Below are 22,398 nucleotides of genomic sequence, written 5' to 3'. Positions count from 1 at the left end.
GGGAAATAATCAAAATAAATATATTGGATGACTCAAGCATGCACAAGAGTGAATTTCTATTTGCACAAGATTTTAGAACAGAAAAAAGTTAGTCAGCCCCAGGAAGAAGCTTCGTGCTAGATTGGCTGGTTGTGCCAAAACTTCTCACAGCCGCAGGGATGACCCTAGACGGTGACAGCACCTCTGCAAACGAGAAGTTATACGAATCTGTTCCTAATCTACTCTGCAACCACCCTTTGTTCCCAGAGAATCCATCAGCAACAATCCATGTGTTCTTAAAGCCAAGGCTGGTTAGCGTTCTTCCAACTGTTTTTGCTACGTCCGAGTACCTAATATTATCACAAAAGGATATAAGTTGATATGAAGAAGAACAGAATCCACCACAAAGTGAAAATGATGAAAAGCAAACTTGGATGGTTAAAATAGGGTAGACATGGAAGGGAACTCACGAGTCCAAGATCACAACATTGGTGCCTTTGTTGATTTTCTTGAGATATGAAATCTTCAAAGCGACTATTTCAGCTTCCAATTTCTTAACATTCTTGACCTGCCCCCTGAGCTTGCTTTGCAGTTCTTCCAAACTGAAAGGCCACAACAAGTGATAGTGGGTGTATCATGATAGAGTTTTGATTATTTTTTTGTCCTAGTAAGTGCTTGGTAGTAGATAAGGAAATAACTCAAAAGCTAAAGTTTTAGACCCTGATTTAAATTTTTCCACAAATACTTATTGACGAAGAAAATAAGAAGGTAAAATGAAATAAATTTGTCTTCTAAGCTAAAACTAATTTCTGCATGAGTTAAAATTAACTTTTAGATAAACTAAATGAGAGAACTCCTTAGTATGAGTAACACTTACGGAATGGCAGCCATCCTGTTTTTAGCATTAGAGGGAAGGCGAGGGATACCAGCCCTGTCCTTATCTTTCTCTGACCTAATATCAATCAAAACGTAGTTCTGTGTAGATATCAAATCAAGGGCTTGAGCAGGAGTTAGGTCTCCTACAAAGTAATAGAAGCAGAAGTGTTAGACTCGGTTAAAGAAAGATAAAACAAAAACTAACATTAGTTACTCCATAATGAGGTTGTGGGGATTCAAAATTCATCAATATGAAACAGTTTTGTTCAACCATAGAAACACGGTAATTTGCATCAAATCATGTCTAAGGTACCTTTGTAACCACGAAGATTAGACAAGATGACAGACCCGATAGGAGGAATTAGGAGGTAAGCAACAAATAGTGCTCCTGCTGTTCCAGCAATCACAGTAGGGTCTGAAGAAGATATGGTTTCGACGGTTGAGGAAGCTATTGGCTTGGCAACTTCAATCACCTTGGTTGTTTGTTGTGCAGCATCTGCCACTGTCTGAAATCAAAGAGAGTATCCTGATCAAGTTGATAAACTTGGTTCTTCAAATGTCAAGCAAATTACCAAAATGGTGAAAACTTTCTGAAAGTTGAGACAAGTCTTTTATTGGGTACTTGGCCTACGCAAGTTCAATTGTTCTACAAAGCCTCAGTTATAACTATTGATTAAATCAATTGTTAAAATTATAATAAAATGCACACATATAAGATATAAGTATATAACGAATAAAAAAAAGTAAATAGTTTATACAGCGACAGTGTAAAGGATATTTACATTGTAATTTAATTACAAATTGTCATTAGCTTAAGTTTATTGATTTTTACTTATCTTAAAAGTCATATGTATCATGATTTTTTATAGGTTCGAATTGTATAGAAATTAAACCCATTATCCTCTGAAATGCATCTCTTCATTTTAGGAGAGTAAAATTAAAAAAATAATAATAATGGTTTATCCAAACTTATTAGGGTGTAATTGGCAGGCACAACTAAAAGTAGAAAAATGGACCTCAAAACCCATGATTGGTTTCCATTTTCCAACCACTAAAACCACAAAAGGGGAATGCTTTTGCATCCCAAAAAATTATTTAGTACACATCAACAATGCAAATATCTATAGTTCAGTTAGTGCGGATACAATCATACAACAAATGTTCCTATGAAACAAAGCTTAACCACAGAAATTGGGCTCAAATAAAGTAGAAAGAGAAAGTTGAGGAATAAAACCTTAGCAGCAGTGATAACAGGTTCAGTATCAACACCGGAGCTTTGGAGTGCTTCTTGGGCCTTCTTGGAAGCTTCGGAGATGGCAGGGGAAGCAATTTTCAAGGCCTCTTCTCCAGCCTGCTGCACTATCGGCAACGCCGTTTCGATGCCAGGCTTCAAAGCGTTCCCTATCACTTCAGCAACACGCTGTGCCGTGTCCAGCACACCCGAACCCATTTCCTGAACCTGATCCAGCGTTTTCTCCACCTATAAATAAATTTAGAATTTTTTTCTAAAATAAATAAATAAATGAAATTATATTCCTTCTGGCTAATGGGTATGCGTGGAATTTGTTAGAATTACTTGGGTGAGAGAAGAGACAATCTGGTCCTTGGCGATGCTGACAGCGGCTTTGGCTTCGTTTGGAGGGGCGAAGAGAGCGAGCAATGAAATGGTGGTTGAAGTTGGTAGTGCTATGTGAGAGCGTCTGAGTTGAGGTTTGCTAAAGGTGGTGGTGACTACTGTGTGTGGAGAAGTGGAAGGAGTTGGAAGAGAAGGTCGTGGAGGAGTAGCTGAAGAAGCCATGGCAGTAATTTCCATTGCTAGCTGCTACTCACTCACTCACTATTCACTGACTTTGGAGGCTGGTTGGTTGATGAAGAATGATAGATCAACGAAGTGGTCTATAGAGTGATCAGAGATGTGTGGCCAAAATCCAAAGGGCTGCCAGAGTTTTCATTGCTTTTTATGTCCACCTATGCACCATCTATATTTGAGGCTCCAAAACTATCACCACTCCACATGGCATGCTCTTTGGTGGACAAAGGAAAATTCTAATATCCAACTTGGAATAGACACTTGTGCCAGTTTGAGTCTTGATTATATATTAATATATTTTTGTTTTAGATAATAAATATAAAAAATTGATCTAAAGCTAAAGTCTTGTGTTTTGATTCTAAAATCTAAAGCTCTTTACAAGGCTTTCAAGTCTTGTGTAGTTCGTTGCTCGTACTCTTTTTATTACACGTGGTGAGTGTGTTTCTGCTCAACTTTTCCTTCCCATGAGACGCACGCGATTGAGAATGGGTAGGTGAAAGAGGGACAAAATTGGAAATCAGAAAAAAAATATTCAACGAAAATCGATTTTGTCGGATCTATATAAGCTACTCAGAGTAGCGTTAAAGGAGATGCACATGTTTTAAACAAAATCACGTAAAAGGAATTACTTAAACATCTCGTTCAACAACATAACCCATGTTTGACTGAGATGAACGCATGTTTAATGGATAGTAACACAGAATCAAACATACACTTAACTCGTTGTTGGTCTGCCAATGGAGTCAAGTTAGACTAAAAAGATATTGACTAAATAGAATTGGGTTTAATTTATTTGGGCTACTATGACCTTGTCGAGCTAGATTAGGCTCAAGAAATATATGTTTGAATTTAATCGACCTATTTTGTCTTTAGGTTGACATATAGACTCCCAAGAGATAACATGTGTCTTCTTGAGGTTCACATCACTACCCCAAATGAAATCTTTGCAAATTTTCTCAATGTCTTTACACACCAAGACTGGCAACTTGGACGCTTGAAGCACCTATGCAGGAATATTAAACAAGCAAGCTTGTGCCAAAGTTACCCTGCCAGTCGTGGATAGGATCTTAGCTTTCCAGCTAGTAATTTTTCGCCAGATATTTCTAATATGGGGTTTAAACAGCTACTCATTTCTCTTATGATCCTATACTAGGAAACCCAAATAGGAATCAAGATTATTAGTAATAGTCACCTGAAGCTGTTGACTAAGCTCCCTCACCTTAGCTTATGAGACATTAGTTGAGAAGAGAACCTTTGATTTGCTCATGTTGATCTTCTGGCTAGATGCATTAGCAAAAGGGTTTAATATCTGGTTGACTTCCCCAGCTGCTACACTGAAGCTTCAGCCACCAAAATCAGATCATCCGCAAAGAATAAGTGTGAGACATTAACCCACCGAGAATGGATGCGAGTTACCATTCTGAACTGAATCTTGGATGAGATGTGCCAATCTCTGAATACACAACACAAATATATAGGGAGAGAACGGGTCCCCCTATCTTCTCCCACACATGGGGGTGAAAGAATCAAAGGGAATACCATTCCAATTAATCGCCATAAATGTGGAAGACATATGAACATGAATGGCATTAGCCATCCAAGGCGGAATACCAACCTTGCTGAGGGTATCAAGAGTAAAATCCCATTCCACCTTATCATACGCCTTTTGAAGGTCCAAATTCAACACCATGTAACCCTCCTTACCACGCAAATTCTCAAAATTAATGAAGCATGACAAAAAGGTTAATGAGTATTTTTTTTTTCAACTTTGGTTAAATGATATAATAAGTTTTGGGGGTCAAATTCCACTACCTAGATTGCATTGAATTGCATTCCAGTACCATGCAGTTGTTCTGAAAATGTGGAGTTATAGGGTTGTTTTAGTTTGCCGATTTTCTATTTCCATTTTCTCCGAAAATAGAAAACAAGGTTAAAAATATGTATAGTTCAAATTTTCAAAATGATTTTAAAAAACAATGGAATTTTGAAAACAATAAAAATTGACGTTTTTGGAATTTTGACTAGAACGTCAACAACTCAATTGAAAACACGGTGACATTTAAAAATAAAAATTATTTTCAGAAAATGAAAATAGAAAATATTTTCTCAAACTAAATAATCCTATGTTATCAAGGCTAGTTTGTACTGTATTAATATCAATCATTTCGAGATACATCTATATAGGATTTTAGGGATATTCGGGAGTTCAGGTCCAAATATACAAAGTTAGATTTTTGATGTATTAGATCTATCTCAATTAAGATCAAATCATAAAAAAGTTAAGAAATATTTTTTTTTTAACTCGATCCAACCTATATCATATAATTAAATTTATTATTATATATAAATTAATTATTAAATATAAAACACCTTAATTTTTAACTCATATAATTTATTAAATTAAATCACATATGATTTTTTTAAGTTGTTGTTTTTATCTCTTTCATGATTTTGTTTATGTTTTTTTATGTTAATATAATACTTTATTTTTATCTAAAATTAAAATATCGTATTAGCATTGAAATCATTTATTCTATTAGTTAAATATGATCAAAATTTGATTTCTTTTGAGTACATTTAGTCATTATATAATTATAAAGTTTTAGGTAAAAACAAATGATTATTCTAATTTTTTGGTACAAAATAAAAAAATATTTTTAAATATGTATACCTAATTAACTCAATTCATTGGTTTGGATTGGATTAAAAAAAAATTACACAAAACTAACATGTACAATTTAACCAAATCCAACCGTGATAAATGTCGAATTTAACCAATGGCGGGATTTATACACTAATTTTAGGCTCAATAAAAATTTATTTACTCGATGAACACGCTTGCTTTAGATTTTGGCAGAAAATCCGGTGTGTATTTGACTTGAAATGTAAATTTGGACCGAACAAGTCCGTGATAATAGTAATAATAATAAGATAAATAAAATGAAATAAATATAGATATGATAAAAAATGATTGGATTTAGTGTAGTTAGGTCTGTAGTTCTAATGCTATGTTGACCAATAATTTGATTACTTTACCACGCGTTATAGCATTTTATTTTAGAGGATGGGTACTAAATTTTACATAGTTTTTAGTTATTCAATTAATAAAATTTTAAAACTATAATCTTACTAATAAACAGTAATATAAAATATACTATATAATAATTTAATTTAATAATAAATATACTTTAAAATAGTATGAAGTTTTTTTGAGACCTTAAATGATTTGGGGGCCTAAGGCAACTGGGGCCTTACAGTTGCCACCGCCCTGACTATTATTGGACTTGAGACCTGGACATGCATGAACCTAGTCCACAGCTTTGTGGAAATTACTTTGCGCACCCAAAGCTTTTCTTGTACATCCAACACTTTTTCATTTTTTTCAAAATTACCCCTTTTTAAAAACAATTGGATTATGAATCCGTATGAATTATATGGATTTGCAATCCATGATGGCAAATCCGTAAGGCCATTACCTTTCCCACCTCCTCCTCACCAACTCCGCTATGCCACCTCTGTCACACCCCAGCACCGCCACCTCCTTACCACTGTCATCGCCCTTCACTCCAACCTCACCACCACCACCACCCGTTGCTCCAACCTCCGATGCGCCGCATCACCGCCACCTCCTTCATGGCCATCGCCCTCCCTCTGGTCTCGCTCAATAACATCACCACACGGGAGTCGCTCGAGGCTACTGAGGTCACTGCCAGCTCCTTCATCGTCGTGTGAGATCACCGCCACCTCCTTCATCATCGCATGAGGTCACCTCCTCCTTCCTCATCGTCGCATGAGCGCCTCCCCCTCACACCTCGCCGTAGAGTGTCTCCCTACGCTCCAACCTTGCCGTGGAGTGTCTCCCTCTAACACCACTTGCGTACTTTGTCGCCACCAACCTTGTCGCAAAGGTCCATGGTCTTACGAATTGTGAATCCGTAATGACCTTACGGATTGACAATATGTATAGGTCATACATAAGAATGTTTTTTATTTTTCACCCTAAATGCTAAGTGTACAAGAATAAATGCTGGGTGTAAGAAGAAAGAGGTCAGCTTTGTGCATCCTCGGGAGTTTCTCTTTCCTTCCAATATTCTTTCTTATATATATCACACATATAGAGAGAGAGAAAGAATCATAAGTTGTTCAGATTCAATTCGTTTGCCATACAGTGCCATTTAGATGGCTGGAGTTCTTACTCTTTAGCCTGCTTGACCAATTGGAATACTGATAGTTTTTAGAGTTTAGCTATCATATATATATATATAATTTTTTTTACATTTATTCTATACAATAAATTTAAATACTTAATTTAGAAAGTGCTATTCCCAGTCACATCATCATTTTCAAACTTTTTTTTTACTGTTCTCTCTTTTTCTTTAGAATATGCGTGCATTTATGATATTATCTCGTAATTAATAAAAAAAAAACCCTCTAGGATCATCTGAAACAAATATCTTTTCTTAATTAACTATCTATACAATTAAACTTAAAAATAACAAAGGTTAGATTTATTAGAAGGGATTAGTCTCTCATAATGTGATGAACCAAATCAAAAGGTTCAAATCTCTGGGAAAAGAAATATTCATATTTAGTGTTTAATTATATCTCAAATATAATTATCTCCAAAGGAAAAAACTTGTAGGAAACAAAAAAAAAACTTAAAAATAATCTTATACCACACTATGAATTATTTACTATAAATGTAAAACATAATCTTCATATGTAAATAATTATTTGTTATGAATTTTAATAACAATATAATATATGAATAAAAATATTTATTTATTATGAATTATATGTAATTATATAGAAATAAATATTTCTATCTTATACGATACATAAATTAAAATACTAGTTATTATAAAAATTACGTAAAAAAAATTATACTAGTAACATGTTAAAAGGAAAATCTAAATAATATATTGTATATTTTTTTCTAAATGCAATGATAAATTAATTAGTATGAATTAAAAATTATAAATCACTTTTTTTTTTCTTTTGAAATTCCTAATATAGAAGAAAAAAGAAGAAGAAATCATTCTCTGTCTTCTCCTCTTTCTTTCTAAATTGTTAAATAAAAAGGTTTCCAACCAAATATTGAGTGGAACAAGAACATGGTAATTAACGTAGAGCTACTAATCACTTAGTGCTTGCATTAATGTCTAGTGGTTCTCGACTACTCTTGTGACAACGACTGGGAAGAGCTAGGGGATTAGAGTAGAGTATAGGTTATTAATCTATCACTATCAATACTCAAGAGCATTTCCTTAGTTCTATGCAACGTCGTTTTGTGCTGCTCGTTCTCTCATGCACGCATGACGCATGGATATGGTGCATGATGCATCTTCAATCAATTTATAAATTGTTACAAATATTGATGCGAGTTTAAAGACAATTGCTTAGTGATGCTTGATCAAGGGTCTTCATCTCAGCGTACAATGATAACACAAATTAATCATCTGAATTTAAGAATCTTGTACAATTGTCACAAGCTCTCGAGATTTGCTTTATTTCTATTTCATTAAATTTCGCATTGTTAAATTAAACACTTCTAGAGTATATGAATTAATTAGAACTGAATTCATTTTAAGTGAATGATTGTATAATTAAGAAGGTTAGTCTTTCCAAGTTTGTCAAATGTTGAGGGAGAAGAGAGGTCTTCATGACTTCTACTATAGGAACTATCACTCATTGTTTATAAACCTAATTTATAATATTTATAATTTAGTCGGTCCAAAAAATGTTGAAATATCATTTTCATTTGGTACGATTTTACATTTTTTTAGGTCATTTATGTTTTAATGTTTTTTTAATAAGATTTTTTATGTTTACGAAAAAACTCAAAATGATTGTTCTATCTATTAAATAACAATGTGACTGTTAATTTTATTAGTATTATTTCATTATATTTTTTACAATTCATTTTCTATCAGATCAAAACCATAAAGAATTACTTGTCTGAAGCATTTGATAGGTATTAAAAAATTTAATTAAATTTAGAGTATAACAATTTTCCGTAATTTTTAATCATAATAAAATAATAAAATTAACACCACATTATGAAATTAATGGAGGGAAGGACCATGTTAAGTGCATTGGGCAAACATAAAAGAGCAAGACAAAAATATAATCAACCAAAATCACATCTTAGCGGATTAAAAATACTTCTTTGGTCTTTACACATTAATTTGAATAATAATTATACCCTTAAGCTTTTAACTTTAATTCTAAAATATTTCACTTTATTAAAGCCTATACTATTTACACAGACCACAAAAAATTAATAAATGAATGATAGAGAGTGATAATTTTATAAAATTAACTTTATTAAATAAATGAAACACAATAATATTAATATTAGATTCAAAAAATAACATTTATTAGGGGTATTGGTGGAAAAAAAATCCATTAATGCTACATTGCAAAATCAAATGCAAAACTTATTCGGATAATGTTTTTTCCAAGTGCAAAACTTATGATGAAGGAGGGAAAAATAAGATTAAATTATAGTTTTGGTCCTCTCTCATGTCAAATTCATGATCTTGGTCTCTTATTTCTAAATTAGCACATTTAGTTTTTATATTTATCAAAATAATCAATTTTAATCCTTACTTGATCGTTTAAAGTCAAACATTAACTTTGATACGATGCATTGGTGTTGCCATAAAATTTATGTAAGTTATTAACATGACACATATGTGACACTTATATAAGAGTTGAACTCATGACCTTTTTTATTCAGATAAATTGTAATAAATTACTAAAATACTTATTTTATTTAGTTAACTTTATAAACATTATCTTGTATGTATCATAAGTAATGAGTTATTAATTTATTTTTAATTATAAAAAATTATAAATAAAAAGATGTTTAATATAAAAAAAATTTAATTTAATTTTATATCATTTTATATATTTTTATTTTGAATAGTTTAAATATTTTTATTTTATCAATTTATAATTAAATTTCATAAATTAATATATAAATTATTTACATAAATTTTTATGAACTATTTTAATATACAGATTATTTTTACTCTAATTATATAAATCAATATAATTGCATAAATGAATATATAAATTATAAAAATTAATTAAATTTAATTTAATATATAAATTATTTTTATTCTAATTATATAAATTAATAAATTTTAACATTTAATGTTTTAGGAAACGCACGTGTTAATATTTTCGTTTTAACCATGAAAATTATTTAGTAAATAAGTTTTTCAATACCAATTATATAAATAAAGAAAATTAGATAAATTAATAGATAAATTATTTTATGTAATTTATAAAAATTATGTAAATTTATCAATGTATATAAATAATACATAATTTTATTTTGACTATAAAAGGAAATAAATTTTTAATTTTTTAGATTATTTAAATATTATTTTAAATTGAATAATTTTTTAAAAAATAATAATAGAAAATAAAATAATTTTTGTATATAATAATTTATTTTAAAAAAAATTATAACAAAAATAAATATCTTTAAATATTAAGTATTTCATTTTAATTTATAAGCTTTTATAATTTGAAAAAAAAAAAGTCTTCACTAATACATATAAAATAATATTTAAAAAATTAACTAGAAAAAAAATAAGTATTTAATGATTTTGTTTATTTGTTTTTAAATAAAAGGTTATGAGTTTAATTCCTACTAAAATTACAATTTAGTCTTCTAATAATTGCAGAAGCTGCCACACATTGAATTTAATTCCAACATTCTAGGCTTCTTAAATGGATCGATTAGCTGGGACTCCAGCCACTAGTACACAGATTTATGTACTTTTTATTTGAATTATTCTTCTTGTCGCAATAAGTAGCTTATTCAATATATATAAACAGAGTTTCGCAGTAGGAAATTTGAGGTTTTGGTATTAACTTCTGTGGATTGTGTAATATCATAGCCTTAAGGGAAGTAAGACAAAGGAACTTTGCTTACAACAGCAGGTATAATTGAAGCTTGGCATCAACCCATATGATTTCTGTCCCAATTGCATCCTTTCTCGCGTCTGTACTATCAGATTCGGTCATTAGCGTTGTTTTATGTAATATACTCGATAGCATATAGTGATATACCTCATACTATACTAGCGATGTGTCAGTAATTGCAATTGTTGGTCATTCAACAGAGTCAAAACAAAAATTTACTATTAAATTTTACATATAAATCAGGATTGGCAAAGGGTTTTAAATGTATATAAACAGAACTTTAGATAATCCAACAAGAAAACTACCCACTGATTCATCTGATAATTTGCAGTGTGCACCAGAATTGAGAGGCTATTTTTATAATTGAGAATAAAAGCATACTTGGAGGAACTAACAAATGACAACAAAGACATCCATTATGTGACAAATGTTCCATACTAGTTTTTAATTTGAGTATGAAATTAAAAGAAACACGTGGGTTCTGTTTGTTTTCGGGCTTTTGAGGTGTGAAGTTTGTTTTTAGGCTGTTGGAGTTTTGCCTCGAGGGTACTTGATAGCCAAAGAGTTTGGTTTTCAAATATATTTATCAGAACAAAAGTTGCTTATATCAGCTCATTACCTTGGATTTTTCTTCAGCAACTTGAACCATAGCTCCATAAGAAATCGCCTTCTAGTAACAGGTGTCAAAGTACCATCATGCCCTGATTTTCGTATGCATGTAAACTGATAACCACCCTCGTATGGAATTCCATAAAACAAGGAGAATTAATACACGGGAAAATACTAGGTAGTTTTGGACCCTATCTATTTATGGTCTGGATCAACCTCTGTAATACGACTAAATTTTCAAGTTACGAGAAATAATTAACGTGTCATATGGAGATTAGTCTAGATCATGATGGTGTGAAGATAACTTATAGTTTCTTTTAATACACAAACATAATATGTAAATAGTAATGTCTTTCAATGAAAGTTTTTATGTCATTGGATTGAACTTAAAATATTGTTCAATAAAATTTTAAATTAACTCTGAAAATACCTTGAGATTTTTCCTTAATTATGTGGTATCCGTGTTTAGTTGCCCGGAGTAGGTGGGAGAAGTATAAAGAAAAGATTGCTCTTCTTATTTTTGGTTTCCTTTGCGGACAAGAAAATAACCTTAGGGAGATTAATTTTTCAGGGGAGAGGCATGAATCGGTGAAACGTTGTAGTTGGATTGCAAAACTATGTAATCATGTAATGTCATAGTTTCTTTTATGACTTCTGTTTATTCTTGCTATAGAAACTATACTCGGTAATAAAATGGTCCAATTATTACGTAAAACAACTTGGGAAAATGGAATTACAATAAGTCCGTAAGGGATAGTATTAATTTGTTGAGCTGTCAAAATCATTTACCATGTTCTTGCTAAACTGGCATGTTAATTGTTCTTGAAGCCTCTTTTGGAGGACTCAGACTCAAAGTTAAGAATATAGCCAATGTGTTAACTCAACATCATCAACATTATCAATAACTTATTTCACAAGATTGACCTTAGAGCCATTTCTCAAACCTCATCGCGTATGTCTTAACCCATAGAGGAATAAGATAAAATAGGTCATAGAGGCTCTAGGTACATTTTTTAACTTTACACTCATTTTTCTCTTGAAAATATTGACTTAAAAGTCAAAGTTTATAAAGATATACCACTGAAATTTAGCTTGTACCGACCTAAAAAGATTTTATTAGGATATTCCTCCGTCCTGATGAACTGGTGTTGAACATTAACAATTTTGTTTATTCTAATGTTTATCTTCATCCAAAGGCTAAAATAAGCCTAATTCCCCCCTGATAAATATTTATACTGTTCAAATTTATGCTTTATAAAACCATGCCACATTTTAGATGCGTCCATTACAATTTAAAACAGGAGTTATAGAATCTCTCACTATTACATGTTTCCAATCTGAATCAGATGCCTTTTAAAAAATATTTCTTTCTGATAAGATTCCACAATTCTTCTCTTTTATTCGCCTTTAATTATTTCTGTATAATAACCTTTGGAGAAGGAAACAAACCCAAATCCGACAAGTAGCATGCTATTACCTCATCATCGACTTCATTGTTACATCAAAGGCTTTATTAGTCATAAGTGCTCACCCTCTTCTCTTATCTATGCTAAAATTCAACCCAACCCTTTTTTTCTTCCTACTCTCATGGAAAACATAGACCCCTCAAAATTTTCACACCAATCTCAAAACCAAAACAAGAATAATCTTCCCTTGATGCCTATTGAAATAGACAAGTCCTATAAGAAGAGAGCCATAAAGGTTCCAAAAGTAGCAAACAAGAGTGAGAAAAAGTTTCTTGGGGTGAGACAAAGACCTTCAGGAAGATGGATTGCTGAGATCAAGGACTCCTCACAGAAACTAAGGCTTTGGTTAGGAACTTTTGACAAAGCAGAAGAGGCTGCCCTGGCTTATGACTGTGCTGCAAGGCTTCTTAGAGGGAGAAATGCCAAAACAAACTTTCCAAACCATGGAACCATGAACACTCATGAAGAAGATTGCAGCCTTTTGGGTAAGAATCCAAGGGCCTACCAACTTCTTAAGCATGCAGTCATGAAGAACCATGCACTTTCATCATCGCTTTATTCCACAGTCGTGCCTTGGAAAAACCAGATCATGATGAGAGACGAGTTTGACTCCCTTGTTGAGGAAACTATAGTTTGTTCCATTCCTGAACAAGGTTCTGGGTGTTGTGGAATTTCATTTGGAAGTTCTAAGGTTTATTCTTCTGTTGTTGTAGCTCCTTCTTTCAGTGCTTCCTAAACTAGTATGTCTTATTGCAATTATTTCTTTTTATGTCTTCCTTCAGCCCTATTTTGCTTCACAAACAGATATCAAACTCTAGTTATCTTCACTACATATAACATATCTGATATCTGTTACATGCATGTTGTCACCAGATGATGATATAATATAATCTACTCCCATGTGATCTTTTTATTACTTATATGGGCGGGCTAAACATTTTTACTTTCATTTCTTGATGTAATATTGCTGTATGTATCATAAGATTTGTCATATTTCATATTTACTTTTGGAATAGATGTAGTGTAGAGTCTTGTCTTCCATTGCATATATATGGAGCTCTTCTTTTAATTTCTAAATTATAGCTAATACTGGCAGATGGGGATGATGGTTACATTGGGCCAAATCAGTGTGCTCATTCCCAAAAGACAAAAATGAGGGAATGAGATACACAATATATTTATTATAGTAACTTATAAAAATTTTAAACCGAGCTGGAAGGCCACTACATCAAAGGTTTCATGCATCCTACTTTTGTTAAGTTAGAGTTGTTATTAAAGTCACTTGTTATCATTTCACCTGATAATCTCATGTTTTGAAACCTTTGTATCCCCCCACATTCTTTCATCATAACTATATACGATTATAATTACTACAAATAAGATTTACAATTGCACAAGTACAAGAACAAATAACTTTTAACTGTCATACACAAAATCAAATCGTTACATAAACAAAAGACTTTTGCCAATTACAAATTAAAGGTTGTTTTGCTGCAAACCAGTGCCGCACTCTCCACCAACTCTAGACCCATATGGAAATATTGACCATAAAAGACACAAGCTAGCCACCAATCCAGGGTATAAACGTGTGCAATAAATTTGCAGTTGATGGCATTCTTTTTTTTTATGCAGTTGATGGCCTATTCCATTCAAATGTTATATACTACACTATGGTGTAACTCTTTCAACGGAATTATTTTTTGTACATAAGGCGTGAACCCAAGAGCATTAAGGAGAATACGACATATATATCGCCTAAACTAACGACCCATTGATGGCATTCTAGTATAGAATATATGGCTGGTTATAAGATTTTAACCCTTAATTAAGATAAACTGTCTTCGTATGATATCGTACTTTCAACAAAATATGAATTATTGCGTGATTAATTTCAACTTTTTTGTAGAATTTTGTTGCTTCAGAGGTAGCTTAGCTCCAAATAACTTTGACTCTTTAATAGTATGCCTGTCCAAATAAAACCACTCCCGAGTCACATATTTATGTTTAAAATAGGTTATGTAATAACAATGTTTATATTATTATTCAATTATAAATTACTATATATATATATATATATATATATAAAATAAGTTTACTTTATTAAATATATGATTTTGGTGCTGTAAAAATGGTGTTTTATTTAATTTAGTCTTTTAAAATTTAAAATATTTTTTTTAGTTCTTATCATCAAATAACAATATTATTTCATCACGACATATCAATATTATTAAAGAAACAGTCACATCTACTTTTTTTTATTTATAAATTATGTTTTTTAATCTTCATCTACAAATACTATTTAAAAAAACAAATGACTAAATTGTCAAATTTCTTAATGACATAACAAGTTAATAGGTCACAAATATTGTTGTTATATAATCATTTAATGTTATTACTTGCCAATAAAGATTAAAATAAAAACAAAAACTTAAAAAAATTAAATATTTAAATGTCTAAAATCAAAACTCTCATTGTAGCCACTAAGGATCAAAATATTATTTAAGTCTTCATTAGAAAATAATTGCAAGATATGGCATCAAAATTATTACCTCTCACATTGAATTTTTAAATTTCTGAAAGAAAAAAACTCGTGTTCTTAGAAACCAATAAAAAATAATGATTTTTTTTTATAATTGTAAGTATTTTTTACTAGAGACAATCTTATTCAAATGAAATAAAATTATTATAAACCATAAAACTCTTTCTAAATAAGTTGCTAAAACTTAAACCAGGTATCATTGATTAAGCGAAAACAATAAATCTTTTATTATCATGGTTATAAGGCACCCACATAAAGCACTGATATAAATATTGCTTATAGTTTAATAAGTTACTGCTATTTTTAATGAATTAAACGCAACTATTTAATTCATTACCCTTAAATTTAATTGGCGTAAATAGTTATGTTGATACCAAATGTTTCATGAACTAAATTATTAAGTATGTCCACGAACTTCTCTATTTCACAAGTTTTACAATTCAAAGAACATAATCATTCATATATAATTCATATACCCTTAAATGATTTTTTATTGAAAATTGTCGTCAATACAACATCGAGAAGTCGTATAATCATATAAAATGAAATGAAAAATGGTAATTATAAGCAAGTTAGTCAGACCACTATTTATTTTTTCAATTTTTCTTCGTAACAAATAGCATCACTGTTGAAATTCTTGAGTTATGGCACTTGATCTATGGAGAAAACACTCCAATTTGTGCCATATAAGTTACAACTTTTCGTCATTATCACCATTTTATAAATGACAAAAGGCCGTTGTGATGGAATTTGACATCTAGTAATGGTCATTTTCTTTGGTAGCAGCCACTGCAACCGCAAACCCTCTTCTTAAAAAACAAATCCTTGTTATTTTCATCCTCACAATGATCACTAGCTTCGACTTATTGCCCCAACATAGCAGACACGATTAGCATGCGCCAAGTCATGGCCATCATTGCATATATATCAAGGCCTAAACCACCACTGTCTCTTCAATAAATAATACGTAAAACAAAAGCCTAGAAGTCACTCAGCATACAGCCTGGCATACGTAATATGAAAATTTTACATTTTAGTATCGTTATTTTATAATAAAAAAATAAACAAAAGGCCCCAAGGATATCAAACTTTTTATTTAGTCAATATAAGTTGCAACCCGATTTTAACGATCTTTAAATCTCTTGTACTCTCTTGGAAGTGAGACTTCAATAATCATGAATTGTTACAATCATGTTCTCACTTTAAAATTTGTTACACTAAAACATACTTCTTACTTTTAGCTAAAATAGTAAATATAAAAGAAAACTTATTCCCGTATGAATTGATGTTGAAATTTAAGTTTAAATCCACTCTAACAAAAATCATATATTTTTTTAAATTTGAATCTTTAGGTAATTGACTCGTTCGTAACTAAATGCAGGAGGAATGACAAGCATCTAGATATTTTCAATTTTCATAAAGAGCCTTCAATATTTGTACAATCTTACCACTAGATATTTCCATAAATAATCCATATGTACATACCAACTTATATTTAAATTACTGTTAGATTGCAAATACTAATAACCAACCCCTTTTATTTTTTGCCAAAGAAAAAGTTAACAATTTATTGTTGACAAACACTGGATGCCAATTTTTTGGTTACTTTGTAGCACTACTTTTACAGGATTGAAACGTAACACGACTCCACTATTAAGCGTAGGGGAACAGAAGGGCCAGCGAGAAGTGAATATGAATATATTATGTTAAATAGAACATGAGAAAATTGTGAAAAAGGGAATACGAACATGGGATGAAATGTCAGAATATCCTTGAATTGATGACGCTTCCCTACATTATTACCCTACTTACTCAATATGTACACACCGTTCCTAGAGTCAAAATTTGTGCTCCGAATAATACCCAAATTGCCTTATCCCATCCTGCTTTACTTCGATTTCATTCAACAAATGCAAAGGAAAATTTGATACAAGATTCCCTTAAACATCAGCTAGATGATTCTCTGGCAAGTTGGACTCCCTTTTTATTGACTTTCATGCAGCCAAGACCTACATACAGTACAACTAGGTGGAATGCAGTGTGTTGCCTATCACTTGGAAACCTACATTCCATATATACCTTTTCAGGAAAGAAAAAAGCAGAGACCTTTAGATCACATGGTGGAGACAATGGCATATTTATATTAAGGGACTCCCTTGAGCTTCTTCAAAAAGCTCCAAGTAATAAAGATTCTAACAAATTTCTAAAATGAATATAGACATTTCTTCCGTTTTGTTACATTGTCAAACCAAAGGTTTGTCTCCACTTATGTGTAGAGGTACACTTTAGAAAATAAAGTACAATAATATAATAGCCATTGATTTCAAAATCAACCGTGGTAATTGTGATCACATCAATTGATTTTCAAATTAACTGTTATTATTGCTATTTATTCTCTAAAATGCACGAAAAAATCAGTATTACGAGCATCGGAATAAACCGGAAAGGAGAGTGCATATCCATTTCAAGTATCTGGTTCACAAACTCCAACCAACCAAAACAGTAGTTCTTTCAATTACTGACTGTGAAAACAAGTGAGTCACAATTTATCACCATAAATTATGCTATGCACACTAAGGACTGAAGTTTCAGAGGTGTAATTAAATCCCCTCTTCAATTGTAATAATACCACTAAAAGGATGTATAATCACAAGGAAAGGTTATATAACTTCTTCACAAAGACAAAATAAAAAACATGCGATTCAAACATGTTAGCCTAGCGATTTATGAAAAGGAAGACCTCACCGAACAGGCAAGAATGTCCCATTAACACAGAGCTGAAGTTTTAAAGGCTTGGGAAGCATTCCTATTTCGGATAAATGGGTTGGTTTAGGGAGAGAACAAGGAACATAAGCACATAGCCATAAAAGAATAATCTGCAACTGCAAGGACACTACAATCTCACTAGGACTTAGTTCTTGTTAGGAAATAGACTATTTTTACTTCCTTTTTAGAAGCTTTCCAAAAAATGAGATTATTCATTATAAAAAAAAAATTAATCAAACAAGCAATTACTTTAGAGTTTAAACTAGTTAATCAACGCACAAGGAAAGAATACTGAAATGGAAAAATTAACAGAATATTCCTCAAAATTTAGCAGCAATAAACAATAACGCATTCTGTTTAATACAACAGCCGATATTATATTTATTTATTTTTTCCCTCATCTCATAGCAAAATCACCACAAATCAGAAAATTAGCAGCTGCAACACTACAGGCATTATCTCGGAAGAAAGCGCAAACGAAGTAATATAAAATTATTTCAAATAACAGCAGAGGCATCTAGATTTGAGTACTCGCTACGAAGAAGAAAAATCTTTCATAGAAATGCTGATACAGAGAATTCGTGAACGCTAACTAATTTTTCCATATGAAAACAAGAGGAAGCATAAAAACAATGTTATTTAAGAGAAGAAAGAGAAAGGAAATTGCTGGTAAAGAGAGGCAAAGTGAGCGCTGGATGCAGAGGTTTATCGACCGATTCTTGCTTTGTGTTCTTCCACAACCAAATTCAGGAAGAGATCGATGAACCGCTGCCTCCAGTGACTTCACCTCATCTCGATACACCTCCAAAATTAAAATTATCCGTGAAATAACAAAAATCAAAACAACAAACACAGCTTTGTAATTTTTTTGTGTGTTTTTGGATGAGATATTGGACACGCAAAGACGGTAGCTAAAAACAGCAAATACGATCCGTGATGTGAAAAACATAGATCTGAACATAAAGAGAAAATTAGAGCCAATTTCTCTTCCATCACAAGTCACACATACACACACACACCGGGGGGAAATATGAGTAATAGGAAGCTAAGCAATAAATAGTATTAAAGAAAAGAAAACAATATGATACAGAGGGAAGAGAGAGAGAAAGAGGAATATATGTAATATGAACCAGGAATCTGTGGAGTCACCATTGCCGCAAGTGTGTGTATCGCTCTCTCTCTCTCTCTCTCTCTCTGTTTTGAGTCACAGATCCACCACAGTGACTTTTCAAAGGCCGAATCCTTCTGCATTTTTTGTTTGTTTTTATCGTAGCATGAGAATTACTAGACGGCACCCTTGTTTTCTTAACTCAAATCCGGCCCTACTTTTTCTGTAATTAACGGCTTTTTTTATCCGATTGAAAATATTTTTAATTTAATACTATTCAATTACATAAACACCCCTAAGGTTTGTAAAAATTTTCTCACTATTCCTCATTTTTTTACCTATATTAACTATTTTATTGTTTAAAAAATATTACACTACCACTCTTTATACATTACATTAATCCATTAATTATTTTAAAACATCACATCTTATGCCTCCATAAGGGAAATCGTTATAAATGTTAATAAAATAGGAGACTTGCGTGTAATTTTAAAAAATGCTAGTGTAGTTTATTCTATTAAATGTGTATTTTTTTAAAAATTATTAAATAAAAGTAAGTATTATTTCTTAAAATCAAGATGTGTATTTCAAATCTCAAAGTTGTATTTAACTGGAATTTTAATTCAAACAAGAGTAACTTTCATGTTTTTATTAATATTTGTAAGAAAAAAAAATATTAAATATAAAAAATAATCTTAAATTTTGAATAAAAGTATGAAAAATCTAAAAATATTGTTTAATTATTAATTATTTACATATTATAATTTAAAATAAAATAATAATTTCATATGAATATACGATAAGTATTATTATTTGAATCGAGTTGCATGAATTTATTTTAAAAAAATAAAAATTTCTCAATATTTTTTTCTATTAAAAAAATTTGAATCCAAACCTTTAATAGAAATAAATGGAACTAATTGTAGTAATGTATAACTTTATTTGAAAAATAATAGTTTTTTTATAAAAGTTAATAAAAAGTTCATAATTCTAAAAAATAAAGTCAAAATTATCAAATAAAGAGACTTATTAAATGAAAATTATTGTTTTTATGAAAAATAAAAACTAAAAAATTTATTGTGAGAACATGTTTAAATGATCGAGATTAAAAAATAAATGTTAACTAACTTTTAATCTTGATGATCCATCTGTAGAACTTAAATTTATAATTCATATTTCTTATAATAACTGCCTTTTTTTATATAAAAAAATCCCAGTCCGTGGTGTTCCAATAAATAAATCAATAAAAATATTGGCATGGCTTCTTTAGCCTGTCATAATTAACACAAGTGTAAAGATTAGAGTTAGTATCTTTTTTAATAGCTTTTTCTATAAGTACTTTTAAAAAAAAATTAAAAAAATCCATATGCCAAAAATAATTTATGGCATATGGATTTTATTTCAAACTAGCTTATCCAAAAGTTTATTTTAATAATACTAAACACAATCAAATTTGTGTTCAATCGGTGGAGAAAACTCAAATTCACATCCAATTGTTGTAAGTTTAACTCATTTAATCTCAACTTTTTTTTCTTTCTCCAATCCAAAAATCTGTAGGGTCCATTGAATATGTCCGTCTCATTCATGGTAAAAGAGAAGAAGTAAAAACTATGGTTTGATTTCTACCACTAATAAAATACTAACAATTAATAACTATAAACATTTGACATAAAAGAAAAATGTCCATCTTATTCAATTTTCAACCCTAATTGTTGCTAACTTTCATCTAAACAATTTTGTACAGCATGACAGTCCCCTTTATGGTTAAACCAAAAGATCCAAAGCAGCTTTGTGGATAAAAGAAATTAAACAGGACACTGGTCAATTGTCACTACAACAGACAAAACAGCAACAGTTGGAGGCTTGGAGCTTGAAAAAATTAATGGATCTACTGGGATGGCCAGATGGGTATCTCTTTCATTCATCAAATAATTGAGTATTTTATTTAAAGATTAAATTGTCTTTATTGATAAATGCAAGAACCCAAGACATTAATTATAAAAACTTCTTTTCATTTAAAACTCATAAACTCAATTCCATAAACTTTCAAAACACGCATATATGCTAGTGTAAATTTAACCATTTTTACACGAAAAAAGTTTAAATGCTTTTGCCATTTATAAGTTAGCATTTTTTTTTATTTTTGATAACGGTAGATTATTTTTTGTCATTTTAGTTTTTGTAAGTTGACATTTTTTCAACTTTGATTTTTATAAGTTTCCTTTTTCATTTCTAATCCTTGTATGCTTGTATTTTTCAATTTTAGTCTATTTAAAATTTTAATTTTTGTATAGTCTCCATAATTTGTGTTTACAGGGACCATTGGAAAAATATAAACTTACATGAATTAAGAATAAGCAAAATATCTTATATGAATTAAAATTAAAAAAATATAAATTTATAAAAAATAAAATAAAAAAAAACGTTAACTTACACGCGTTTAAAAATATATTTAAACCCGTAGAAAACTACTTGCTGAAGTTAACACACGCACTACGTTTAGGGTTTATCCCACGGCCCCACACACGAGAACTATGTGGCATTGTGTTCCATACTTCCATCTTCACGTCTTATTGGTCAAGGAATATGATAAAGACATGAATGTTAAAATCCAATTTAGAGTTTTAAATTATTAAATTAATTTAAAGAAAAACCAATCAAATAATTAAGTAATATAATAATTGAAAAGAAACGTATATTTTTTATTCATTTTGTTTCAATTTCTTTTTTTACAATCCAACTGATCTATATCGAATTACATCTCCTTGTAATACTTACTATACTTTTCCTATAATCATTATTTTTTTTACAGCTCTTATAGTCATTGTGGAAACAGCAAATAAGGTCTATTCAATTATTATATGTTATAGGAAGGTGGTTATAGTAAAACTGTAAAAGTGAGGATATGAGTCTGCTTGTGACCCGTTGGGTTTTGGTGGTTAGTATCTATTTATATTCTTGATTGGCATCTTAATAAGGACTTTCGTCCAATCAATTAATCTCTGTAATGTTATTTACAAGCTGATAACTAAAGTTCTTGTAAATAGATTAAGATCGTTTCTTGAGGATTTAATTAGTCCCATGCAAAGAAGTTTTATTCTCGGATGGGACACTACCGATAATGTCATCATTCTATAAGTAATTATTCATTCTACGTCCAAGTCAAGAAAAAAGAAAGGGGATGCGATCTTCAAATTAATTGGATTTGGAAAAGGCATATGATAGAATTAACTGAGATTTTCACAAGGAGAATTGTGAGCTTAATTATGCATGGTATCTCGTCCTCCTTCTTTGGAATGGGAAG

General features: G+C 30.7%; 2 protein-coding genes and 1 non-coding gene across 4 annotated transcripts; 1 reads left to right on the top strand and 2 right to left on the bottom strand.

Moving 5' to 3' along the window:
* Nucleotides 1-6: 6 nt before the first annotated feature.
* Nucleotides 7-2,925, bottom strand: LOC100806845 (calcium sensing receptor, chloroplastic). Of its 2 annotated transcripts, none has more exons than XM_003524457.5 (6): nucleotides 2,432-2,925; nucleotides 2,090-2,335; nucleotides 1,169-1,361; nucleotides 857-998; nucleotides 450-581; nucleotides 7-329 (listed from the first exon to the last, which is right to left on the bottom strand). In XM_003524457.5, exons 1-6 carry the CDS (start codon nucleotides 2,666-2,668, stop codon nucleotides 89-91), a joined length of 1,191 nt encoding a protein of 396 aa, XP_003524505.1. In that variant the 5' UTR covers nucleotides 2,669-2,925; the 3' UTR covers nucleotides 7-88. The 2 variants fall into 2 exon arrangements, with proteins under 2 accessions (XP_003524505.1, XP_006579720.1); XM_006579657.4 differs by having other exon boundaries at nucleotides 2,090-2,314; nucleotides 2,432-2,910.
* Nucleotides 2,926-12,647: 9,722 nt separating this feature from the next.
* LOC100807374 (ethylene-response factor C3) lies at nucleotides 12,648-13,605 on the top strand. Its single transcript, XM_014776071.3, has one exon. It carries the CDS (start codon nucleotides 12,683-12,685, stop codon nucleotides 13,415-13,417), a length of 735 nt encoding a protein of 244 aa, XP_014631557.2. The 5' UTR covers nucleotides 12,648-12,682; the 3' UTR covers nucleotides 13,418-13,605.
* Nucleotides 13,606-18,667: 5,062 nt separating this feature from the next.
* Nucleotides 18,668-18,777, bottom strand: MIR162B (microRNA MIR162b). The gene has a single exon (NR_048772.1). It is a non-coding gene; the product is annotated as a microRNA MIR162b (primary transcript).
* Nucleotides 18,778-22,398: the final 3,621 nt, after the last annotated feature.

The sequence above is a fragment of the Glycine max genome, chromosome 5 (assembly GCF_000004515.6).
Source record: "Glycine max cultivar Williams 82 chromosome 5, Glycine_max_v4.0, whole genome shotgun sequence".
In the NCBI taxonomy this organism is placed as follows: Eukaryota; Viridiplantae; Streptophyta; class Magnoliopsida; order Fabales; family Fabaceae; genus Glycine; species Glycine max.
This window is presented reverse-complemented; position numbering and strand designations above follow the sequence as displayed.